The following is a 26,931-nucleotide window of genomic DNA, read 5'->3' on the forward strand; positions in this document are numbered from 1 at the left end:
CATTCGCCATGTTTTTTTTTTTTACTCTAAAATTGAAACCGATGATGAGATTTAGACCTAAAGCCCCCTTTCATTCTAACAATGTAAAATTCGTTTCAATTACAGGATGGACTACACTTAAATGTATGGCAGTTAGCCGTTAGGTAAAGCGTAGCTGTTGACGCGTGTAGTTAACCACGTGCGTTCCAACTCAAAAGGAACTGTGGGAGTTGTAGTTCACTGCGATCACGACGTGCACAAAAATGTATCAATTCTTGGTGTAATGTAACAGCTAATATTGCACAGCGTACACACAGTTTATACACAACACACAACTGACATAAATCACACAAGAATAGGGAGGCCCTAACAAGGTGCATAGAAAATACCAGAAGACGTAATAACAAAGCAGTGTCGACAATATCTGGTCGGTATCCATTCAGTGCAGGTTATTGATTTTGCACATACGTGATAATATGGCACACGTGGGTGCTAGTGTTGCAAAAATAAGTAAGTATATAAAATATTCTCAATTGTAAAGCGCTTTGAGTAGCTGCTGCAGCTAGAAAAGCGCTATATAAAATGCAACTTGGTTGATTGATTGATTGATTGAATTGCCCAATACATTGGATGGTAGTGGGGGCACAGAAAGCCCGTTGTTGCCTGCTTTGCGCTGTACTTTGAATCGAGGCTGGCTCTCAAGATTCCTGATGCAGCTGGTCTCTGCAGCCACCGATGCAACCTGCGAGCACATTTATCATGTCGCTATTGGCTTCTAACAGACACTCTGCTTAGGTTCGTGCTTGGTGCCGACCAATAGAGGGCAGTCCCGTACTACTAAGACTATTTATTTTAATTTGAAGGATGGCAAAAGATGGGGAAACACAGATGGTGTATTGTGTTGCACACTTCAGACAAGAAAAATGCCACACATTTCCATCGCGGCCTCAAATCAAATCTATTTATTTAACATATGTCTGATGCTTTGCACATATAAAAGTTTTGCAAGGGTTACATTTGGCATCCATGGGCTTGTAGTTTGACATGTTGACAGGTATGCAGTTTATTACCTTTGCACTATGCTTGGTTGGCCCTTTGGTCACCGGATCCTGTAGATGTAGAAACATCAGAGCTAGAACGTCATAGTGTAGATCATATTATACCTACCAATGTTCAAAATGTGGGGGGGAAAAGTGCATTTTGTAACCTTTGGGTTGTTTGTCACTAGCATGTTGTTGTAGTCTTAGGAATGTTGTGTGTTCTCAGGCCAGTGTTTTTTCCTGTGTGCACAGTGAGAGGTTTTCCACGGTTCTGTCCAGCATTCGGAGCTCTGTTGGTCCCTCTTTGAATGCCGTATCCTTTAGGTTTTGGAATCCTTGTTGGGCCCGGTTTCTTGAGCGATGCCTGGGGAATCTGGTCAGAGGAGACAGAGATACGGCCACATGTTAGACTCTGTTCGCTAGAAAAATGACCTCAGCAGAAATAATTATATTTTGATTAAAACACACACACACACACACACACATACACACACACGCACACACACGCAACTTCTAATAACAAGGCTGATACATTTTGCACCTGTGAAAGTTAGCCTAAATAAGGGGTAAGGAAACACACACACACACACACACACACACAAAACCTCTATGGAGTAGACGTATGAGTCAGTGTGTTTTGGCTAGCCTCCTAAACTTGGTTGACATCTTTATTTTCTTCTTTGTAAGACGTGAGAGGAAATAATTGATGGAAAGGGCAGAGCGGACAGCTGGAAGTTGTTGACCATGAAGGACAACTAACATGACTTGGCGTGGGATGGGCTCCGAAATATCGACTATGCGTCGGGAATTAAGTGAGGACTCAGGAAAGCGAAAAAAAACATTATCCTGTTATGTTTTCTGGCTAAATGTTCTCTGGACAGTCACTGTGGTGCAGATTTCCCAGAGGTCTCGGTTGCCTTGTAAACAACCCAAACTGTCACACATCTCATGTTATCGCCACCTCCCTTACCCCTGTTGTTAGGGAAGTAAATGTACTCCCATGTTTTTAAATCCCCCACCCAAAATGATGCCTTTTCATTTCCCCTGCCTTCTTCTGGTGATGAGACGCTGTCTCTAGGCAGTTACATAAACAGAATGCCATAATAATACATTGGTGTTATTATTTATAGTTCTTAAAAGGAAATTACATGCACTGATTTTTGCCCACTCAGAAATCTAGCATTTCAATATTCATAAAACTCCAGATGTTATTGAGACCTACATATTTACCGTATTGACCTGAATAATAAGACGACCCCCTCTTCTTTCGAGACTTGGTTTTGGAAAAAAATACTCTTGTTTTTATAAAGAACATAATTTTATTTGAAAATAATAATAAAAACACATGGACTAAAACAAGGTAGGCTGTTGTTTTTAACATCTTTTAAACAAAATATGAACGACTTATGGTATGTAAATACCATAAAAATGAAAATAAACTGTAGTCTGTACATATTCATTCATTCATTATCCAAACCGCTTGTCCTTACACAGGGTCGCGGGGATGCTGGAGCCTATCCCAGCAGTCATTGGGCGGCAGGCGAGGAGACATCCTGGACAGGCCGCCCGTGATGGTCTATACATATTTCGAATACTAATTAGGCTATCCATCTCATAGTGAAAAAACAACCACATAGCCTATCAAAATGTCAATAACTGCATTAACCGTCGAAGTGAGGTCTAATTGTAGAACAGTCTGAAACAAATCTGACAGAGACAAGAAGACCAGGTTAAATGGCTGGAGATTTGGTACGGTACTGGACAGCCGTTTTCAAACCCTGCTTATTTATACCGTTAAATAGCGCCAATTTATTTTCTATATGAAATAATTACCTGGCGACAATCACTGCTGCCATGACCACTGAAAGGTCTGGGCATGATTCATAAATGCGCTTCTGTTGGCACCAACACTGAAATTACGTCTGTTAGCGTGCGAACCGCTGCGCTGATTCACAGCCAATAGGGACGCCCACTGCAGTATCAGGGACATCGGCAACATCGTTGGTCGGTCGACCAATCGTGTAACTTCAGTGACGTCGTTGGTCGCCGTTTGCCGGAACTGCCGTCGGCCGCCTGATCCAGGGCCCAATCGTGTCAAACTGATCACTCAGTTAGTCACTCAGGGACACTCGTGTTTGTGTCGCGAATATAAGACGACCCCACTTTTTCAGACGCATTTTCAGGAAGAAAAAAATATGCGTGTTATATTCGGAGCAATACGGTATTTGCCTTTTTTCCCCTTTTTTACGTTCTTTTTGCTCATTAACTTTGCCATTAACTTTATTTTCTTACATTTTCTGTGTGATGTCACAGTGAGCAGTGCAAATTACTGGTAATGTGAAAGCGTGCATGGTAATAAAACCAATTAATAAAACACCATGTTGAATTATCTACCATTAGTTGACTTAGGTCTAGGCTAGTAAAGAGGATCGCTTTGTTTTACCACTGTTGTGCGTTAAAGACTGATGCTTGATGTCTTTCAGGCTGACATTTAAATGAACTTAACCCTTGAAACCCTTTCTGGAGGTCAATAGTAAACCTATAGGGCAGAAAGGGAAGAATTCAGATCAAACCTCTCTCACTTGACTCCTCTCAGTCTTGACTGTACCCAAAGATGGAGCTTTGAAGTGAGCCGAGTTTTCCACTGTATCATCGGATATGACTTCAGACTTCACACATATGTATGTGTGTCTGTGCGCTCTCTCTCTCTCTCTCTCTCTCTCTCTCTCTCTCTCTCTCTCTCTCTCTCTCTCTCTCTCTCTCTCTCTCTCTCTCTCTCTCTCTCTCTCTCTCTCTCTCTCACTCACACTCACACACACACAGAGTTGTGAGGAGTGTTCGTGTGGTTAAGATAGATGAGAGGTGACATCAGCCTTTGGGCCTAACTGAATCCAGCACACACATGTTGGAAGTAACTTTTTGTTTATCCTATTAATCCATAGTATGTGCTTCTCTGTTCATGGTTGAAGTCCATCCATCTCACTTGTGACATTTCTATTTTTTGGTGATTTTCAAAAATGTCAATTGGAACATGTAGGCCTAAAGTAGGGAGATTTTGTTTTTAACACACTGGCTTCATAAAGTGAACGTCTAGAGTGATGTAACTACCTTTCTGATGGTGCAAAGCACCTAAACATGTAAATCAAGCTATCGTTGTCAAGATTCTTTAAGTTTAGAAATGCTGGGCGTGTCGCACTGTAACATGGGCCCCAGAATACACTACAATATAAAACCAGGAGACTTTCATCTTCATTTACTGAGTTGATGAGGGAATCAAATCACAAGAATGTGTAGACCTAGGCAGTCAGATAGGCAATTTGATATCGAACTATCATTTAATTGATTTTAGCCTTGTAGCTGCCTATTTCATTTATTTACGAGATTGTTTTTGAGTTTGTATTGCAAAGAACAGATGTTCTTTTTGCATTTTGTCATAGCTCTGGGCTATCACTTAGTTCTCATGAACATTCCCTGTACTGAGACCAATGCATGTGTGTTAGCATTGGGTGGGCCTGATACTGGTATCAGTACACTTGTAAAACAAATACTTGTCAGAACTGTGTGGGTATCGTGGGAATGGGGGGGAAAAAGAAAAAAAACCATTAATCACCTTTTAATGACAACAGAAAAAACCCATAAACATCGATACAGCTGAAAATAATGCAAGGCATTATAAACTATAAACTACATATGTTTGGTTCTAGTCTGAACAGTCCTCACTCCTATCAGAGTTAGGCAAGCATGTCACACTGCGCAAAAGCATTTAACTGAGAGAGTTAGCCTGTATATTTATTCCTAATAGGTCAGAGTATTCTCAGGCAACAGTAGAGCACAGAAATACCAAGAACCATTTATTATTTGGTTGTTCCTTAGGACAGATGTGCAGTTTGTTGTGGATTGTGACTGGTTTTGTAATAGGCCAGTAGGTTAATGGTGGATTTTATTGATTTTTTTATTTTTTATTTTATTTTATTTTTTTGAAGACTTATCAAGTGACAGGAGACTAGACGGGACAGGGATGGATTGGATATCTCAGTCGTAAAGGCCACTTACTGCAATTTTTGAAGGGTGTGAAACTGGGGAGGTAGCAGGGGTTATAGTGATGCTACTGGTAATCTTGCCAGCACCTTTGACGTGGCAGCCGTTCGTCAACATTTGTGTCCTATGCTCCTGTCGAAGGGTGTAGTACTGGCCGCTAAGCTGGGGGATACTGTGGGCTAGACCATTAAGACCTTGGACATAAGGACTCCCTAGATGGATATGGATCTTGTTATCCTCTGTGGTGATGACACTGGGACTGGCATTGGCACTGTTTGACCTCTGGAGGTGCCAACTATTTTCCCTCTCTGGACTCATCCGTAAGACTGCCTGACCTATGAGCGCAGGAGGCTCTGGAGAACAGGTGCTGACTGTTACGATCTGGACCGGGGAGTTTTGATCAGGTGTCACAGAGCGTGATGTGTCCAGACTAGCCACCTGGGAAATGGGTGTTGTAGGCATTGGGGGTGAGAGGGCTCTTTCAGGGCTGGTACTCATTACTGTGGACAGGGCTGAGTTTTGGATGATGGTAATTCTTTGTTTCGGTGGGGCTCCACTAGTTGGAATGACAGCTGTGCTGGTGAAGGATGTAGTTGTGTCTGCAGGGGGGCTGCTTATTTCTAGTGTGGCTGTGTTCAGGCTGTGGTCGGGTGTTACTTTGATGTGTAAAGGCTGCCCTGGTGTGTGTGTCAGTACCACATCACCTTTCTTCACAAGATTTCCGTTCATCACCTCACCATTAACTAACTGGTGCATATCCATGCTGTTGACTGAAGAGCTGCTATGTCGCCTAGCATTGTTATTTGCATGGTTGAAGTTGTTGGGGTTATGAGGAGTTGAGCTTCTTCTGTCTATGTTTTGTTCCTCATTCTGGTTTGGGTCTTCCTCGTCACTTTCCTGTTCTAGTTTTCCATTGTGCAGAAAAGGAGCCATGTTACTGTCAACTGGAGATAGGCTTTCTCCTGGCTCTGTTTGCACCTCCTTGGTGGACTGGTGGAGGTCTGTAAAGCGCCGCCCATTGACGCCAGGTCTCAGAGTCCTACTGAACCGTCTGTACCTCTCCAGCTCAGTAGTCAGTCCCTCCATCTCTCGAGCCAGCTCTCTGTTTCGGGCCTCTTGTTGGGTCAGTTTCCTCTGCAGAGCTGAGTGGTCCATCTGGACCTTTGAGATGGACTCTTCAGTCCCCATTAGTCTCTGGACCTTATCCTTCAGGGCCTCCACCTCCCTGCCTAAAAGCCTGGACTTGACCTGCTCCTGCTGGAGACGATGAAGGAGAAGGTGTTCTGAGTTAACCTCCTGCTTCTCTGCCAGATGGTACCTTGAGAGCTCTGTCTTGGCTTCCTCTAGCTCATTCATTAGTGCTTGGGACCTCTCCTGCTCCAACCTGAACCTCCTCTCCAGAGACTCAAAATCCTCCTCAGCCTTCACCAGCTCCCCCTCTACCACCTCTTTCTCTTTGAGTCTCCTATGTAGCCTCTCTACCTCCTGGCTCAGCTCTTTGACCTTGTTGTCATCCACCTGGTAGTTATTTTTAAAGTTGTGAGAAGAAGGGCTGTGGATGTGCATCTCCTCTACTTTCTTTTCCTCTTTTTCTTTTCTACTCTCTAGGACCTGTAGCTTACTCTTCATGATGCTGACTTCACTCTGTAGCACCTTATTCCTCTCCTCTTCTGCTTTTAATCTGGTCAGCAGCTCATCCTTATCTTTTGCTATGTTCTTTATCCTTTCCTCTAAATCTGCTTTGGACCTCAGCGCCTGCCGCCTCTCATCTCTCAGTGTCATGATTGTCAAACTGTTTTGGTTATTTTCTTTACTCTCTGTCCTGCTGGGTTGTTCCTCGGCCTTTTGGAGCCTCTCGGCCATGGACTTCCTGTCCTCCACCAGAGCCATGGTCAGTGTCCTGAGTTTGGCAAGGTCCTGCCTCAGAGTCACTTCTTTCTTCTCCAGTTGACATTCTACTGCCTCCAGCTCTCTGATCCGGACCTTCAGAGTGTCCAGTTCACTGGATAGCTGCTTGCTAGCACCTTTTTCTTTCTCCAAGTTGCCCTTCAGAGCGCCACATTCCTGTCTGCTCTTGCCTAAAGCCTCCTCCAGTTTGTCCAGTTCGCTGATTCTGCCATTGAGTTTTTCCACTTCAACCTTCAGGCTGCGGCACTGGCTGGCTTCCCTCCCTATCCTGCGATCCAGATCTCTGCTCTCATCCCTCATACGCATAAGCTCCTCATCCCTTCCCTCCATCTCCGCCACTCTCCTCCTCAGGACCTCCACCTCCGACAGTAAGATGGACGTCCCTTCTCTGTTGCCTCCCCCATCCTCCAGGCCCCTCTCCCTGTCTCTCAGCTCCTGGAGCTCCTCCTCTGCCCGTCTCAGGACAGTTCTCGTTCCTTCCAGTTCATCTAGTTGCTGGCTGAGGGCCGCCAGCCGCTGTCTGAGCTCCTGTCTCTGAGTGTCCTCATTTGCCAGTTTGGCTGTCATGGCTACCTGGTTTTGGAGCAGGATAGATGCCTGGTGGTGCAGTTCCTCTTCCAGATGCAGGGCCCTCAGTTCTTCCTCCTTTGCTCTGGAGAGAGCAGCGGTGAGCTCCTGCTTGGCGTGGTCACCGATGGCGGTCAGCTCTTGGACACGTCGCCTCTGTTCCTCCAGCTGTTTGGTTAGACACTGTTGCTCATTGACAACCAAAAGCGCAAAAGCCTTGAGCTTGGTCAGCTCTTCCTTCAGAAGCAAGATCTCCCTTTCACTCTCCTCTTCCTTTCTTTCCTGGTATTCTTTTTCCTTTATGATCAGCAACTTAAGCCTGTAGAGTGCAAAGAGAAACAACTCGTTTTAATGTCAAAGATAATGCTGTGGTCCGACTGTAGAAGTTAGCCGATTTTAGATCAAACATCAAGTCGGCTTTGCATCAATTATGGTTCACATTTCTGCCACAGCAGCACAACACACTTTCCTTAGCTGTTTATTTATTTCCAGCATTCAAGTTCCTTGTTGCTGCTTTGAATGGTGGGCTATGCTTCAAACAGAAAAGACTATGGCAGTGACATAATTTCCTCCCTAGAGTGATGCCTCGTGCACACCATCTTGTAAGTCTTTTCCCTTTAGCCTTGTACATGCACGTCTTCTTCTGCATTTATGTAGGCATGAACCCTATTTTGTGTCATGTAAGCACATGTACGTGTATGTTTTCCTGTCTCTCTGTGGCCTGCTCTCTGCAGCATGCATTCTGCTGGATGTTTTGACTGGCGTGACAGATGGTCCCTTGGCAGGGAGTGTTCATTAATTAAGAAGTTCCTCTACCCTTGAGTACCCTCCAGACTACACCCCCATCGCCCTCCCCTTGTGCCCTGCAAACGCTAGCCGCTCTCCAGCTTGGAGAGGCAGGAATTTCCCCTGTTCCATATGTAATTACAATCTGGCTGCGTTCACCTACTCCTGTCACTCCTACCTTTACTCTTGACACATACCAGTGTACACATATGTTTAAGACACACTTATTCTTGTCTTCAAGTTTTATGGCACGTTTTCTGTTGTGCGCAATGGATTTCATCTGTATTGTAAGTTTAGTGAACTGTTTCAGGCTATAAGGCTTTATAGGGGTGTTTAAAATGTGGAGTGATATCAGTTCGTTGTTTTAGATCCTGAAAATTTGTCAGGTTTGAACTCAAGTCAACTTGGGTGATCCTGTTAACAAATCCTGCTTGAACTTCCACTGTATCCCTACAACTTAACAGAGCTGAAATATTGATGAGCCTAATAGATGTCATTTATATGAAATTCTTTCCCCCTTCAGTTTCTCTTTCACCATCTCAGTCACGCACACACACGCACTCATGCACTTTAAATGATATTTCACTAGGACTTTTTAGGATATACTTCCATGTGTTTACGGATTGTAAAAGTCTTAATTTAGATGCCCACACCATTTGTGTCTGCAAGTCTACTTGCATTGATTCCATTAATGTAAAATTAAATAGCAATACTTGAATCTCCACATACTATGCAGAGGTTGGCATTAAGAAAAGTTAAAAAAGCTGAATTCACATCAATAGTGCTATTTTTCTTTTTCTTCGATAGATCTTCTCGTTTCGATAAGAGGAGTCGGGGGAGAGAAGAGTTGAATGCCGGCGGTGATAAAGATTCCCGAGGTTGCTAATGTGCGGTCGGCAGTTCATTAATTCCGATAGAAAACATGTTTAAAAATGAAAAGGTTCAGCCTGACAAAGGTGAGAGTTTACTCCCAACAATTTCCTAGATTGTGGCTTTAACATAGTCGAATCTCGTTTGAATTTTTTTTTCAAAAGAGAATAAAACGGCTCAACTTTTCACGGTTCGGCTCGGTGTGTGTTCTGTTTCGGTGTGCGATTTAATTTTTATTTTGAATTTAACCGGTGTCCCTGGTGTCCCTCCGTTACATTCCCTCTGTTCTTTAGCGCTGACTTAAGCTTTGCGAGATACATTTTAATCCATGCAACAACAACAAAAAAAAAAATTCTCCATGCCGCTATTCACGCTTATGTTGCGGTTACAAAACTGAGTTGGGGGTCAGTCTCTTAACGCTGTACATCCGCGTGCTCCCGTCGCCCGTTACCCGTGTGTTCGTTCCTACCTGTGCTGCTGGCCTCTGTCCTAAGCTCCTTAGCGAATGTGTTCTAGTGTCTCCTCTCTCTCCTCTCAGCCGCCGCTCTCTTTCCCCGCTGTTCCCAGTAATGTGGACATTCCACCCGGAAAACCAAACATTATGAGAAGTGCTCTGCACATTGAGCCTCACTGGCAGCCCAAGGCGCACATTACATCATCAGCACACCCTTATATGGGACTGTACAGGCCCCGCTGCGGTGTGTGTGTGTGTGGGTGGGTGTGTGTGTGTGTGTGTTTTTTATTGGAGTTTGGCCCATTCCAGATGAGGTCATGGTACAGCCATGCCAGAGAGGCTAATGGGAAGGACAGTGTGTGTGTGTGTGTTTGTGTGTGTGTGTGTGTGTGTGTGTGTGTGTGTGTGTGTGTGTGTGTGTGTGTGTGTTTGTGTGTGTTTGTGTGTATAGAGGGGAAGGAAGCTAAACCATCAATCACAACGCAAACTAGAGAGGTTAATACTTTCAATTCACAGGATTAGCTTGGGTAAACATGTAAGAAAGGCAGCCGAGGTCCATTTACTAGTAGACCACCTCCCAGAAACGGTACCTCTTAGAAGTGGGCTCCCTGCAACAGGTCTCGCATGTGTGGTGTAAGCAAAGCATTTTACAAAAAAAAAAAAGAGACATGGTTTGTGTTGTAGCGGCTGTGCCTGGGGCCTGATAACCTGACTGTGAGATGACATCATTTCATCAAGCCACAATTACATCCACATGTCTCTATCCTCTCGTTCTCACTCACCCTCTCGCAACTTTGTCCCCCCCTCACCCCAGCCTCTTTTTTTTTTTGCCATTTCAAATCCTATCATCTTTTTCTTTGATTCATCCATTACCCAGCTCTTCTCGTGCTCAGCTGACTATTCCAACCAAACCTCGGGGCTCGGTGGAAGCAGGGGGATGCAAGATCGCTCCCTCATCTTTCTCGCTACTCGTCCCGTCTGACATGAATGACAGAAATGACTGCGAAGAAAGACCTCTTCCTTCACGTCTTAGTTCCTGCAATCATGCTCCTACAATCCAATAACCTAGCGCTGCAGGACCAGTACTGTGTGTGTGTGTGTGTGTGTTAGAGATCAGCCCATAGCATGGATTCCCAACCAGTTAAGCACATTATTGCTGGTCGTTTTTGCATTAAAGAGGAAATATACTTTTCCATCTCTTTTCATTTTTGCAGGCAAAGCCCTCAAGTCCCCAATTAAGGGTGAAATATTTCCCCCGTGACATTTCATCATCAGGCAAGTATTTGCAAAACAGCCCAAAGACGCACTGGAAACTTCTATTTATAGACGTGGCTGTTGGCGGATGTGTTCGTCAATAGACAGCTCGACACTCATGCCAGTGGTGGGAAAGCGTGTCATTTATGTGCCACGCATTACCGTGAATACCAACGACTTTATTATCGGTTATAGGCCCCCGTGCAGTACTGTGTATCACAGTGCCTTTAGCGTGACATGTTGAGTAGAAAAACATGCTTGATTGGCTTTACTCAGCAAGGGGCCCCGAAAAATCGCAGTCCACTACCTCGTCTGAGGAGGGGGGGGGGGATCTTCGCTGATATGCCGCAGATTGTTTTGCTCTGCAGTTCGGGACATCATCCATCACTTTAATTTCTCTGTTGTTGACAGATCAGATTCATACAATGCCTCACAAACTTAATTTGCAATTTCAAAGATGGCGGCAAAGGATGTCTCCTAGGACCCAGTGTCCCATACCCTGTTAGAATCCCCCCCCCCCCGGCTTGGTCGGGGGTCCCTGCAGAGACAATTGGCCGTGTCTGTGGGTGAGAAGTCGGATGTGGGTATGTGTACTGGTCACTGCACTAGCGCCTCTTCTGGTCAGTCGGGGTGCCTGTTTGGGGGGGAGGGGGAACTGGCGGGGGGAATAGCGTGATCCTCCCACGTGCTACGTACTCCTCACTGTCAGGTGAAAAGAAGCGGCTGGCGACTCCACATGTATCAGAGGAGGCATGTGGTAGTCTGCAGGCCTCCCCGGATCAGCAGAGGGGGTGGAGCAGTGACCGGGACGGCTCGGAAGAGTGGGGTGATTGGTCAAATGCAATTGAGGAGAAAAAAGGAGGGACATTTTCACAAAAAAAAAGAAAAAAAGGATCAGCCCTGTATGTAGTAGAGACTGGTTTGATAGAACATGTTTCATTGCGGTCAGCAGTTCCTCTTTTTGTGGTGGACAGGGATCCTCCTCATTCCTCACAGCTCCTTTCCACGGTACAGTCAGGGTGCAGGGTTCACAAGGTCCGGTTTCCCTTCGAGGAGATGCTGGCTGCTCCATTCCGCGTGTCCTCAATTACACACATGATTAGATCCCTCAAAGGCATTTCCAGGAAAGTTCTCAAACATGGCAGACAAGTAATAGGCATCATTTCTCGCTTCTCAAAGCTCCCATAGTCTTGGAGGGGTATAATTTAAAGGGATTTAAGGTTTTTAATTTTTTTTATGTCTTTTTTTTTTTTTTTTCTAAACCGCTGTTCACTCGTTGGGCTCTGCATTTTTGTTCAGGGTCACTGGGCAGGCACAGAGATAAACGTTGCCCAGGGAAAAGAGCTTGGTTAGACACTCTCCTTGACCGTTTTCATTATTAACAGTTGTAGTAAAGTCGACGGAGTGACCCCAACGTGATCTCCCGTTTCCAGCAGAGCTAATGAACAAGCCCGGCGGTTTAAAATCCGACCGTGTTTTTGCTTTGTCAAGTGATGCACTGCCAGACGTCTGTGGTAATTTATGCACATCTCCGCCTGACACATCACTGGCTTAGCGGGCGGATGGTGGATGTGTTTGAGTGTGTGGGATGGACAGAACAGCTGTGGGTTTCCGTTGTGGCACAGCCAAGTTTACTTTGTCCTGTTCCTTTGGGCAGAGTCTACAAAACATTTCCTCCGCAGTGTTGAAGCAAGCCAGAAAACATCCTCGTTCACTTTTTTTTTCTTTGTCCCACACTCTCTTCTTCTGCACTCTCTTCTTCTCTGAGTGTGTTCTCATGCACACCAATACGCCAGTCTTAACTAGACTGTGGCAGTCTGTGATTATTGGGATGGTCATGTAAATCCCTTTTTATCGGATATCCAAAAACTGGTATGAGGTCTTACTTAGTGTGTCTGAAACCAAATGAAGATTTTTGACCAATTGGGCATCCGGGTAGCGTAGCGGTCTATTCCGTTGCCTACCATCGCCGGTTCGAATCCCCATGTTACCTCCGGCTTGGTCGGGCGTCCCTACAGACACAGTTGCCCGTGTCTGCTTGTGGGAAGCCAGATGTGGGTATGTGTCCTGGTCGCTGCACTAGCACCTCCGCTGGTTGGTCGGGGCGACTGTTCAGGGGGGAGGGGGAACTGGGGGGAATAGCATGATCATCCCACGTGCTACGTCCCCCTGGCAGAACTCCTCACTGTCAGGTGAAAAGAAGCAGCTGGTGACTCCACATGTATCGGGAGATGATGTGGTAGTCTGCAGCCCTCCCCGGATTGACAAAAGGGGTGGAGCAGCGACCCGGACAGCTTAGAAGAGTGGGATAATTAGCAAGGTACAATTGGGGAGAAAAGGGGGGCAGGGGAGCAACAACAAAAAAAAAAAGAAAAGGTTTTTGACCAGTCCTTCGATCATCTATTAATGTGTGCTAGCATCTTACTCAGATTTCTGTCGGCTTTTTTGAAACTGTGTGTGTTATGTGGAAGTTGCAGATCCCTGGTGACAACAAACATGGCTGCCGTGGCCAATACTAGCTGTATGCACAGAGTGAACAGCTGTCATTTGAATGCGTGGGATGCCATTTTTGGTCGGTCATCCAGAATTTAATACAGCCATCAACATTCTTGTACAAAAACAATCTGATGACGATGTTGTCTGCTTTCAGTTATGGTGTAAACTGATTTTGTAGTGATACCAAAAATAAAACTGCATTAAGATTAGTGATGGAAGTCCATTGCACAGCCTATAGGGCAGAGAGATGGAGGGAAGCAGGAAATGAGTCGTTTCCATGGAGCAAACAGCTATTATGCAAAGAATGATGAAATGAAGAATGAAAGCTGGCAGCACGAATACACGTTTGCGGGGGCCTCACCCAGTACCGCCCATGCAGTGTCTTTGTCCATGTCTGCGTCTAAGTTTGTGTCTTCGTTTGATGGCTGGGAGAGCTGCCGCTGGATGGGCTGGGAGAGCTCGGTCTGCTGCGCCCTGTGGGCCTTGCGACCACGGCCCTGCCCGGAGCGGCACCCGAAAAGGAAACACCGAGTGCGGTCTGACAGGACACGGAAGCGGGGCAGGCTAAGCTAACTGCTAGCACATGCAGACTGGTAGTTCAGATAACACAGAGGGGGGTCTGGCGGCGGCCTCGCCTGGTGTTGGCTGTTATGTTTTTGGTGTCACCGTGTGGAGTGCGGGGGGGGTGTCAAAGGCGTCGGGCTGAGAGAGCTGGTGTTGGATCAGCTGAGGGAGCTTGGTCTGCTGCGTCCGGTGGGCCCAGAGAGCAGGCCCCTGCCCGGAGCTGCGCCCAAAGAGGAAACACCGAGGGCGGTCTGACTGGACGCGGAAGCAGGGCAGGCTACGCTAACTGCTAGCCCATGCAAACCGGCAGTTCCGACAGTCATCCTGGCTGGCGTTTGATCCCTTGGACAGTGATTTTTTTTACTTAGTTTGGATATATGTGTTAGTTTGGATATGTGTGTTCTTGTAGTTCTTGTAGTTTTTTGGATGTGTGTTTTTGTCTTTGTGTTGCGCTGCTGTGGGCTGGGGAAACGATATTTCAAATGAAACGACAATAGTGTTCCTGATCCCTGAATCATGTGGACACAGCTTCTAGAGTAATCACATTAGCAATACCCACATGTACACAATGACATAAACTGGTAACTCCTAATAATCTGATTTCTTGTTTACATGTTAGCGGACCCTGTTTCTCTGTACCCTACACTCATATCTGATTGTTATTGACGCCCAATAGGCCACATCGTTTACCGAGTGCAAACATGAAAGGGTAGAGAAGTGGTTTGCGAGTGTAGGGCAGAGTTTGGTAAGTGTTAGTGATTCAGAACTCGAGCGGACAGATGAGAGAACACGAATGCGTTGTGTGTGGTGAACATGTGTGTGCAGTTAACGCTGAGAACCTGTCAGCCCAATGACAGACCATAGGAAACACACACACACACACACATACATACACACACACACACACGCACACAGAGTCTTCAAGCGGGGGCTTCAATAGCTGAGGTTGGACTGAGCAGATTGCTGCATTGTGATGCACCGATGTAATGATTCTTTGACACGCGATGGGGACCGTGCTGTGGCACATAGTTATTACAGCTTTACACGCCATGGCTGGAATCTACGGTATAGTTCACAAGTAAAACATATCATCTGGTCTGCACACAGCTCCTCTATCATGCAGCCACTCTTTTTTTTGGTGAAATGAAAGGGCTTGGTATTCGGGCTGGGTTGAGTGTCTTGGCGGAGAAGATGTTCATCAAAAAAAGGAAGCGGGGTGGGAGGGGAGGAAAGAGAGAATGAGAAATTTGGGAGAGGATCTTGAGAAGAGCCGGAAAGTCTCTCAGTTAAATATTTAGGCTTCTGCGGGGCTGGATGTAAGAGGGATGAGATCGATGGAGGATAGAGAGGGAGATGAAAGGGATGTGACAGGCGTAGTGCCATGCGTCTTGTGTTGTTTACCCCATGGATAGATGCGAGCGCTTCAGAGGAGATATCATTGCCTTTACTCAAAACCCTTCTATCTGTGCCAAGCTCGAACGAACCTCAGTACAGTCAGGATGATGAAGAAAGGAAATATAAACACATTTTCAAGTGTGCCTTGGTATCACATATAAACACAGCGAAGGGAATGTCATTGTGTGTGTGTGTGTGTGTGTGTGTAAGTACATATGTGTGCGATCACCTGCACGATTGTGTCATTTATCGCACTGAGCGGACTGAGACGGAAAGCGAAAGGACAAAAGGAAGGCGGCGTAAGCTTCTGGAAAGAGATGAACGCAGTGGGCGGACTTGTGCCGTTTTGGATGAAACAAAATGGACGGCTACATGTGATGTGGGCTCGTGCTTTAGTTTATGTCACAAGGTCTAGTGCCGTATGTTGGAGACACATGTTCCCAATGGGCTGCGTGGAGGAGGGCAGGCTACGAGGGGATGAAAACCCTCTGCGTCGTATTGGCCAGGAATGCATGAGCAACACAGGGTTCACACCACACCACAGACATGCTGTCTACTCATGGATTAATCATCATTAGGCCAAGATGGACCACAAAGCTTTTGTGTGTGCCTGTTTAGGGTTTCCACATTGTACTCAAATACTCCAAATTCTGAACTAAATCGGCCCACTGGTATGGCTATTTTTGCTCTTTAATTGAATGTGTGCTTGCGGCAGATTGGTAAAGCGTTTGGACCTTGGCACACAGAGACAGACTAGAAGTCTCCTCCCAAGGCAGAGGGCCCAGTGCAGGTCCAGCCTCGACATGACTAGATTACAGAGCGGACTGTGGTGGTACATGAGCCGAGACAACCAAAGACCTCAACACAACAGTGCCATTATGGTTCTCAAATAGCTCACAGAAACAGTAACCAGCTTCCCAAGCGAGCCCGGCTGCACACATCGCACATCAGTTATTTGTGATTTGAGTCTTACTACCCATCCCCAGCATCCACCACGGTCCGTTTACTAGATGAAGGCCTTGGCCCGTGTTATCTGGTGTTGTGAAGCCGGGGCAGGAGGTTGAGAGAGGGTGCCAATTTAGACTGGGCTCGCAATTGTACACGAGTGCATGTTTATGTGTTTACAAGGGTGGGCGAGCCAAGCCAGGCTTCCCGCATCGCCAAACCGGACCCACAAACCAGACCGGACCTGGGATGTGATGTTCTTGTCTGAGTGTAGGAGCTGTAAGTACAGGGTTGAGGTTAAAGACTCTCTCTTGTAGAAACACAGCGGCCGCAGGGCCTGTGCTCTCTCACTCGGCCATAAAGAGCTTTACAAACCAACATACAGTAAAAATCTCAACCCCAGTCTGCACCAGAAACAGCTTTGCCACATTCTTTTGTCATCCATCGATTAAAAATAGGAGCGCTCATTTTAATCAATGCTGCCGTCTACACCGCGGCCATGCCGGCACATAACAGCGCTCAGCTTCAACCGGCTCAGTCTTTTTACACTTGGTCTGACTTTATTTAGTTTCCTGTGTACTTATATATGCTGCTTTTCACAAAAGCCATGATTATATCAGTATTTTAAAGTTGTTTTTTCATTCGTCACTGGGGATTTTTCAGAAGGCTGTACAGTATATTTTCATTATTAATATTACAGTTCATTGAAAGTAATGATATTTTATGATGATCACTATAGAAGTACTGTCATGAGGAGGAGAGGATTGGTGCACGTAACGCAGCGGTTAGCGCGGTCACCTCACAGCAAGAAGGTCCTGGGTTCGAACCCCGGGGTTGTCCAACCTTGGGGGGTCATCCCGGGTTGTCATCTGTGTGGAGCTTGCATGTTCTCCTCGTGTCTGCGTGGGTTTCCTCTGGGTGCTCCAGTTTCCTCCCACAGTCCAAGGACATGTAGGTCAGGTGAATCGGCCGTACTAAATTGCCCCTAGGTGTGAATGTTGGTGTGTTTGTTGGCTCTGTTATGGGCTGACGGCCTGTCCAGGGTGTCTCCCTGCCTGCCGCCCAATGACTGCTGGGATAGGCTCCAGCATCCTGCAACCCCGATTGGGATAAGCAGCTTGGATAATGGATGGATGGAGGAGTGGGGCAAATACTTTACCTTCTAGGTAAAGTATAGATTAACTAATCCATAAATGGATATTTTTGATATCTACAGATTGTTTTCAGCAAAACAGTACAAAATAGGCACAGTTGGGAATAGTAAGCTGTCGACCCACCGACCTCTCTCGATCCTGCTCCAGCATGGCGGTGAGATCATCACTTTTCTGGATGAAGATTCTGTGCTTCCTGTCTTGCTCCTCCAGCCTGCAGAGGGCACCGCTGTGTGAGCGCTCCACCTCCAGCAGCTGCTCCAGCATCTGTCTGAATGACCGTCTTTGGACCGCCACCAAGCGATCCAGCTGACAGGCAGAGGCAAAGAAAAGAGTCACAGAGGGAGTCAGTCGCCTGATGTTGGTGAATGAGTTGCTGTTGACCTTTGAACCTTTTATTTATGTTGTAGTTTGATTTCCTTTTTTCCATCCCTACATGGGAATTTTTCTTTTTTGCCTTCTGGTTGTTGCAAATAGTGCAGAAGCATGTGGTGAGTGAAATTCAATTTAGAATAATGTCTTGCTCCAAATCAAATTTAATTCATCATGCATTTACGTGTTGCCAACTTCTGCAGCGTGAGCTACAGGCTGCATACAGATGAAAGTGATTAGATAAGGTTATTGACTGCACTAATTACAACCTTAATATTTTGGGGGCAAAATAATATTCATTTTAGTTTACTCATGCATCATGAAAGCAAACAGTGAGTTATTTCGGTTCTAGTTGTTTTCTCAGTACCTCCACCATTGGTTTTGCATACACATCTTGTAGTGGGTCCCACTGAGCCTGGACTGAGTCTCTGTGCAGGGCTCGGATCCCCTCCGCCGGGCCTTTAAAACCGTAATGGGACTCCAGTGGAGCCAAGTCCGTCGTCCCTGCTTTTAGCACTGTGATCACTTCATCCCTGGCCTGGTGTGACAAACATTACAACACAACATGGGTACCAGTATCTCCTACATATTGAGTTTAGACCTTTTTAAAGTAATTGCATCATCTGAGTCCTTCAGAGGACATTCAGATCCATTCAGTTTTTTGTCAGTGGCAAAGTGAATGGGACACCTTAATCTCACTTGGAAGTCATTCTGTTATTAAAATATCTTGAATATGGTAAGTAGGGATGACAATTTGTTTAAGGAGTAACTAAGCCCTAAACCATTTTATGCGCAATGCCAAGTGTCAGCTGGAGGGGTGTAAAGCACACTGCCATTGGACTCTGCAGCAGTGGAAACACGTTCTCAGGAGTGATGAATCACGCTTCGCTATCTGGCAGTCTGACGAGGCAATCTGGGTTTGGCTTGTGCCAGGAGAACGCTACCTGCCTGAATGCATCGTGCCAACTGTAAAGTTTGGTGGAGGAGGAATAATGTTCTGGGGCTGTTTTTCGTGGTTTGGGCTAAGCCCCTTAGTTCCGCTGAAAGGAACTCTTAATGCTACAGCATACATTGACATTCTAGAGAATTGTGTGCTTCCATCATTGTGGCAACAGTTCGGGGAAGGCCCTTTCCCGTTTCAGCATAACAATGCACCCGATGTGAGGTCCATAAAGACCTGGTTTGGTTTGCCGAGTTTGATGTGGAAGAACTTGACTGGCCTGCACAGAGCCCTGACCTCAACCCCATCCAACACCTTTGGGATGAATTGGAACGCTGACTGTGAGCCAGGCCTTCTCCCCAACGTCGGTGCCCGACCTCACTAATGCTCTTGTGGTTGAATGAGAGCGAATCCCCCGCTGCCATGTTCCAAAATCTAGTGGAAAGCCTTCCCAGAAGAGTGGAGGCTGCTATGGCAGCTAAAGGGGGACTCCGTGTTTCCAACTCCATATCTGTGCCCATGGTTTTGAGATGATCTCATTGAGATGTGCAACAAGCATGTATGGTTGTGATGTTTGAGTGTCCACTTATTTCTGGCCATGACTCGTTTACGTTAAACATGATATTTATACTCTCTTATGCGTTTTATCAGAGTTGAAATGCGGATCTAGAATCCCATAAGGACATCAAAATGACACATCACTTCAGAGGTCTACAGGGTTTTAGTCCCGGTTAAATTTACATCGTCTGGGGGTGTCTGGGTAGCGTAGCGGTCTATTCCGTTGCCTACGAACACAGGGATCACCGGTTCAAATCCCCGTGTTACCGCTGGCTTGGTCGGGTGTCCCTGCAGACACAATTGGCCGTGTCTGTGGCTGGGAAGCCGGATGTGGGTATGTGTCCTGGGCGCTGCACTAATGCCTCTTCTGGTCAGTCAGGGCGCCTGTTTGAGAGAGAGGGGGAACTGGGGGGGAGCGCGATCTTCCCATGCGCTACGCCCCTCTGGTGAAGCTCCTCACTGTCAGGTGAAAAGAAGCAGCTGGCGACTCCACATGTATCGGAGGAGGCATGTGGTAGTCTGCAGCCCTCCCCAGTTGGGCAGGGGGGTGGAGCAGCGACCGGGATGGCTTGGAAGAATGGGGTTATTGGCCAAAATGTGATTGGGCAGAAATATGGGGGGGGCAGAACGTTCATGAGTCTAGGGATCTAAATATTTGAGAGATGTGAGCAAGCCTGATGCCATCAGTTTGTGTGGCTCACCTGCAGCTCTCCCTCCATCATACTGAGGAGGAACAGGAGGTCATCCCGCGTCAGGTCTCCTCCGGCGCCTCCGCAGTCTTGCCTCTCTTTCCCCTGACCCCCGCTGCTTTTCCTTCTTCCGCCGGGTTTCAGGGGCTCCGAGCCACGTCTCTGCAGAATGCCCCCACTCCAGGAAGCCATTTTATCACCGGTACTGTGAGAATGCATATCGGTGGATCCACCTTGGAGGCACGGGGGGGGGGGGGGGGGGGAGTGAGAAAGGAGGTGGGAGAGATGGGGGGGGGGGAACGAGGGGCTATTTAAGCTGGACCTAATGTCATCACACTAAAGGTGGCTATTGAGTTGATTTAATCAGATTCTGTCACATTACAGTGATATTCTGAAAATGTGAAGGCTAAATGCAGCCCAGACAGCCTCTTGTCATCATAGTTGATGTCGGTCGGTGGGGGCGATGAGCCCGGGCCTCCAGATGACATTGCTCTTGCATTGCGCTGATGTCATCCCACTCTTTCTCTCTTCACACATTTACAGCCATCAGTGTCAGTTTGGCAACAGGGAGGATGGGAGGGCGCCAACAACCAGAGCCTTGATTACTGACCATATGAGGAATGGACGTGTGTGTGTGGCCTATGATGCGTTATTTGTGTGTGTGTGTGTGTATGTGTGTATGTGTGTGTTGTGTGTTGTGTGTCCGTACATGAGAGCACAAGAGCAAACAGTGGTTGTTAGCCAGGTTTCTCTGACTTGGTTTTCTCATTCCATATTTAGAAGGAGAAGTTGAATTAGTCTGTAGTTAAACATGATCTCATCTCTGTGTTCTCCTTCACACACACACACACACACACACACACACACACACACACACACACCTCCCCCTTGTAAAAATACTCACAGGTTAGTGGCATGGCGACCTCTTAACCCCGTTGGCTGTTCATCATGCTTTTCTGTTTAAGTAACCATCATATGTTTTCCATATTGTTGAGCCGGAGAGGAGGGTCGGCGGTAGGGCCTATGTTTTATGGCGTAATAGTCTGAGTGAGTGCTAAGGCCTTGTTTTCGTAATTTTTCATACTTATTGGAACTTACGTTTCTAAACAAGGCAGCTCAGATGCCTTGTCAGTGCTCTTCTCTATCACTTTTCACTTGGGCACATAAACATACACACACACACACACACACACACACACACATGCAGGCTGGCTGGTGAGCGAGCAACAGCTGCTTGTTGTCTCAAAAGCCGGAGTGCAACCTTGAGTCTTTCTCAACAAGATAAGCAGCAGTCCATCAGAGGCGCACAATGTGTAAGAAAAACAAGTGATACAGACACACAAAGCCTTTTAGCCGCTCCGGGGCCACGGCCAACAGCACCCCTCAGCTTCCGCTTCATTGTGTTCAGTGTACGCTAGCATAATGCATTCTTTCACCACGGTGACCTTCTCCTTGCGTCTGTGAAGACAGATGAGGAGGACTCTGGGGGTGAGTGACGTCCTTTGCTTTTTCCCGCCGAGATTCGATCCCTTCTGCATCACTCAGTGCGGATGCAGCCGTCTCTACTTTTTAGGCCACTTTATTTGATCATTGTGAAGTTGTTCGGTTACAGTGAATTTGTGTTCTGCATTTAGCCCATCCTATTGTTTAGGAGCAGTGGGCAGCTGCAGCGCCCGGGGACCAACTCCAGTTCTTCTTTCCATCGCCTTGCTCAGGGGCACAGGCAGGATTATTAGATGGTCGGAGGAAACCGCAGCACCCGGAGGAAACACACACAGACACGGGGAGAACATGCAAACTCCACTCAGAAATGACCTGGGACGGCCTGGGGTTCGAACCCAGGATCTTTTTGCTGTGAGGCAACGGTGCTAACCGCCGGGCCACCGTGCCATAGTGAGTGTTTCTGTATGTCTGTTGTAACGCCACTAGGAGGCGCCATGCAGTCTGCTGGAAGAGCAATGTGTGACATCACATGGACTCAGTGCTGGGAAATTCCACCGGTGTCGCTCTTCAACACAGAAGAGACAAAACACGTAAAGCCCAAATCAGTTTCCACGGACAAGATGGTGGAAAGTGACCGGGAAGGCAGCCAGTATGAATCAGACTAACAGTGTCCTTTAAAAACACCTGATGTAATGGGCTGCCATCCCAGTGCTCCCAGTCCTACTGGCCGTGTGCTGAGCCTACGTGATGTCAGAGCATTTACACATCAGACATCCGGGGGATTTCTCTGACACCTTCACACGGCGGCATTCATTAAATCATCCACAATGGTGGAATAATGTTTAAAAACCGGCTTTCGGAGAAGGATATCTTAATCGTAGGAGCTCTTTATTTTCAGTCATTAGCAGGAATCGTTAACTTCTTCTCACTGTGATTTTACCACAGCTTTACTTTTCCTTTTAAGGTGGTTACAGCAGTGAAAACCAGTCCGATTTAGGCTTACATTTATAGCCACGGCCTTCATCAGGCCAGCTTGAATAGGCCGAGCCACACATGGGGACACTTACACCCCAGATAAGATGGAGAAAGGCAGCAGAGCTGGTGTTTGTCGGTGATCTCTGGCATAGATTTTTTATGTGGTGGCCTGGGGTCTGTTTGCCTTGGACTGGAGTGTGTATATTTTCTCTTCAGCCCGTCCATCGGCAGCAGTGCTGCTAATGGTTGCAGTCCTGCCAAGACACGTGCTCCTGTTTCCTTGCCTTCGGCCTCCTGATGACTGACACTGATGAGGTTTGAGCACCTCCGGTTTAACACAAACACACACACACACACTCTCTCTCTCTCTTTCTCGCTCTCTCTCTCACACACACACAGAGTACGTAAGTCAACTTCTCGTTTTTTCATTAGTGTGTGCATACATAATGTCTAGACAGGCACATGCATACTGATTCCAAGCACATGAAGGAAGGGGCACGCACACATTCTCAATGCATGTGCAATTACTCCTTCACTTTGTTTCTGGCCCCCAGCCAGAGTCAGCCTCAATAACAGTTTGCCAGGGTTTCCCCACTGGGGACCGTCCGCTGGCAAGCTGGCTGGCAACTGCACATGTAGTCGGTCGACCCCTTGTTTGTTGATCTAAACACCACCCAGTCCGCCTGTGTTCATCCATCTGCTTGGTAGGACACCCGACAGCCCTGGGAATAAACCATTTAAACTGATAAACACTAACATTCTACCTTTCTGACCCCCATCACGACCCAAACGGTGGTCGTATGCATAGCACACACACACACACACACACACACACACACACACACACACACACACACACACACACACACACACACACAGAGGTGGCGTCCTCCAGTAAAGTGAATTTGGTCGTGGGCTGAGACCAATGAATAGTCACCTATTCCCTGAAATTCTCGACCTGGCTGTGTAAGCAGCTATAAAACATGTCAAGGTTTATCACCTGTGTATGAAACTATTAATAAAGCACTGAGACGGCCTGTCTGGGTCCGTCTCTCGCTATCCGCTCCCCGCGGTCCGTTCACATCCACTTCTATATCCACCTGTCATGGGAGGCTGCTCAGGATTGGCGCTCCGGAGCCCATGGCAGCCAGCGGTGCCAGGGTCATGTTGGCACGGCACGGCACACCGTAAATCAAATTATTTATGGTGGCTTACGTGTTGGCGGGGTGAGGGTGCTAGAGGCAGGGTTGGGGAGGGCATTGTAAAGAAGACATTACACAGTTTTGTCCAGCTAGCCAGAGATGGAGAGCTCTCTGGAACACCTCACAGCTCTGTTCCCGTTTTATATATACAATAATGCCATTACCTTTAGGAAATGAGAACATGAGTTGTTTGACTTGTGCGTGTAATGGAAAATGTTTAATATGTTTAAGGGTTTACTGTGTAAAGCTGGGCAGACACTGTACGGTTTAAGTATCTTGTAAATTGCGTTAACTGTCGCTACCCGTTTAAATCGCCCGTTCTGCACAGCCAGAGTCTACATGTCTGTGCTCACACTGTGCTGTTCCGCTGACAGGCCTGACGTGGCGCTCTCACTGCACATTCACCCCCAAAACTCCGAGCTGTTTTGTCCATTGACAATTTCAATAACGTTTTATTCAAACAATATGGCTGCATCCTCCAAAATCCCGACAGTTTTATTTTTAAGTTTTATTTTACATTTTAAGACATATTTGCAAAGAAGGCTAGCAGAAAGGTGCTGGTTACACTCAAGGTTGGATTTGAGGGCGACTGGGTAGCGCAGCGGTCTATTCTGTTGGCTACCAACATGGGGATCACCGGTTCGAATCCCCGTGTTACCACCGGCTTGGTCGGGCGTCCCTGCAGACACAGTTGGCCGTGTCTGTGGGTGGGAAGCCGGATGTGGGTATGTGTCCTGGTTGCTGCTCTAGCTCCTCCTTTGGTCGGTCGAGGCATCTGTTCGGGAGAGAGGGGAAATGGGGGGGAATAGCATGATCCTCCCACGCGCTACGTCCTCCTGGCAAAACTCCTCACTGTCAGGTGAAAAGAAGCGGCTGGCGACTCCATATGTATTGGAGGAGGCATGTGGTAGTCTGTAGCCCTCCCCAGACTTTAACTGTAATCCGGCCTACAACCCCTCCATTGGGTCTGAAGGAATAATAACTCATAAGGTTACTGAAGGGATGCCAGGTTTGCAGAAAGGTTTCCCCCCGTGTCAGGACTTTCCTCTATGCATAACATGCATCGGCTCCCTTAGCCTCATTTGAAATGTCATTACCATTTCACTTTTCCAGGATCAAAACTTCTGCTGCTGAACAGTGTTTTCCATTTCTAATTCCTCCTGGGCTGTTAAGCAGCTCGTCCTCTATAGGTTTATTTCACCGTGTAATTATTTGTCACCAGAGAAGGCCAGCGAGGAACAGTCCAAGCCTTCTCGCTGAATATTTCATGGTCGAGCGAGCCTATGAAATGTCCTTGGGTTTTATTTCATTTAGTATAGAAGAATTTTTCTCTTCCCTTGGGTGGAGGTGTTTTTATTTTATTTGTTTATTTATTTATTTTTTTGAAGTGCCTTCCAGATTGTGTTAAGTATTTGAACTTGGCTTCCCCTCCACCTTCATTGCCATCGAGAAGCTAAAGTGCGAGACGCGGCGGCGTTCCCGCGTCTCCATATTTGTTCAAAGCGCTCAAAACTCTCGAGACTACTGAGCGTCGAGGAAAACAGACTGCAAACCTTTTGTGATGATGTAAATTCTTTTGAACGTTTGTAGGAATTTATTAGCTGGACCCCTGGCTCAACTTGTGATTGAATCCGTTCCTACTTCGCAGACGTGTGAATGAAAACCACACTCGGTTGTCTTCAGTAACCAGCGCGCTGCCACGGAGCTGTCAGTCACCTGCAGGAGGCCTTTGAAGTCCACATTACAGTTGTATTGGTTCTGCAAGTTTCAGCAGCATAAGGTCATACTGTTCTTTTGCTGTGAGCTCATTCTCATATCATCGATGTATTACAAAAGCATTTTTTATTCCCCATGTAACTGAGTGTAATGTGTTATTTTCGATAGTCCGCTTGGGGAAAATTTCTACTCACTCAGGCAAGATAAATTGCCAACTTTTTTTTAAATTATTTTATTGTATATATTCAAATCGATGAGAAGAACCGACGAATTTCCCTCTGCAATCATAAATTTTCTTTTCGAAAATCTCTCATAACCTGCTTACTTAGGTCCAGAGATCAAAATTTTGGTGGCGTCCGGGTGGCGTGGCATTCTATTCCATTGCCTACCAACACAGGGATTGCCGGTTCAAATCCCCTTGTTGCCTCCGGCTTGGTCGGGCGTCCCTACAGACACAATTGGCCGTGTCTGCGGGTGGGAAATTGGGTGTGGGTATGTGTCTGGGCGCTGCACTAGCGCCTCCTCTGGTCGGTCGGGGTGCATGTTCAGGGGGGAGGTGGAAGTGGGGGAATAGCGTGATCCTCCCACGTGCAATGTCCCCCTGGCGAAACTCCTAACTGTCGGGTGAAAAGACACGGCTGGCGACTCCACATGTATCGAGGAGGCATGTGGTAGTCTGCAGCCCTCCCCGGATCGGCAGAGGGGGTGGAGCAGCGACTGGGGATGGCTCGGAAGAGTGGCGTAATTGGCCAGATACAACTGGGGAGAAAAGGGGGGTAAAATCCAAAAAAGAGATCAAAATTTCAGGGTTTGAAAGTTGTGTGAGGAAAGCACAATGGAGACCTTTTGGCGGTCGGGGTGATGTAATGAAACTTGGGTTTTACATCTTCGAGCGGCCGTGAAAGATGCACGTCTGGCTCTGGAGGGTAGACGGACCCAGAGAAGGCCTTCTTGACAAAGGGTCACCCTCGAGATAGGGAAGACACGTGAAATTCAACCACCGCGTGATGACTCCGCATGCGTTTGTGTGCAGGCGAGTCGGTGTGTAGGAGCAGGCGTGTGCAAGTTCTCGCTCCAACACGTTTGACCCCTGTCCTCCCTCTGACATCAGATCCCGGATTCCCCTCGCATTGCGTCAGATTCCTGCGGCGGTGATGAATCGAGGGCAAATGAGAAAGAGGACGGTGTTACAAATATCATCCACATGATACCTGCCACCGGGAGACATGGAGTAAGAAAAGAAGTGGACGTTGAAATCAGAATCAAGTCCACAGTGAAAGAACTGAGACAGGTAGAGATGGATAGAGCTCCTACCGTTTTAACTTGACAGGGAGGGAGAGGAGTTAGGGATGGTGTCAAAAAATTCACCATTTGGCAGCTGAAATGCATCTCAGCGCCGCTATCTGGGTACCAGCATGACAACAGGTTCAAATACAGTATGTTGGCAAAGGCCCGGGGCCCAAGGTGAGGGCAGAAATTATTTATCTGGCTCCTCTGGCTGCAAAGGTTGATGAACTCCCAAGACTAGAGGAGACATGATACAGACCAAATACGTTTTGTATTTACCACATCATTTTTTTTAATTTTAT

At 47.0% G+C, this 26,931-nt stretch overlaps 2 protein-coding genes across 2 annotated transcripts in view; one reads left to right on the forward strand and one right to left on the reverse strand.

The window, feature by feature from the left end:
- cmss1 (cms1 ribosomal small subunit homolog) overlaps positions 1-26,931 on the forward strand; it is a 49,194-nt gene that overhangs the window by 3,412 nt on the left and 18,851 nt on the right. The window lies entirely within an intron of this gene.
- On the reverse strand, positions 1,015-20,198 carry LOC130120950 (filamin A-interacting protein 1-like). Its single transcript, XM_056289778.1, has 6 exons — positions 20,019-20,198; positions 18,187-18,357; positions 17,578-17,756; positions 5,073-7,851; positions 1,187-1,392; positions 1,015-1,088 (listed from the first exon to the last, which is right to left on the reverse strand). The coding sequence occupies exons 1-5, from the start codon at positions 20,196-20,198 to the stop codon at positions 1,204-1,206; spliced, it is 3,498 nt and encodes a 1,165-aa protein (XP_056145753.1). The 3' UTR covers positions 1,015-1,088; positions 1,187-1,203.

Source organism: Lampris incognitus, chromosome 11 (genome assembly GCF_029633865.1).
Source record: "Lampris incognitus isolate fLamInc1 chromosome 11, fLamInc1.hap2, whole genome shotgun sequence".
Lineage (NCBI taxonomy): Eukaryota > Metazoa > Chordata > Actinopteri > Lampriformes > Lampridae > Lampris > Lampris incognitus.

What these genes read in the sequence shown, in the direction of transcription:
- LOC130120950 (XM_056289778.1), bottom strand. Translation starts at nt 20,198, where the DNA reads ATGGCTTCCTGGAGTGGGGGCATTCTGCAGAGACGTGGCTCGGAGCCC. An exon ending in ATGCAAAACCAATGGTGGAG is followed by an intron (nt 17,757 to 18,186) that starts GTACTGAGAAAA and finishes TCTGCCTGTCAG; the next exon opens with CTGGATCGCTTGGTGGCGGT. An exon ending in CTGGAGCAGGATCGAGAGAG is followed by an intron (nt 7,852 to 17,577) that starts GTCGGTGGGTCG and finishes TGCACTCTACAG; the next exon opens with GCTTAAGTTGCTGATCATAA.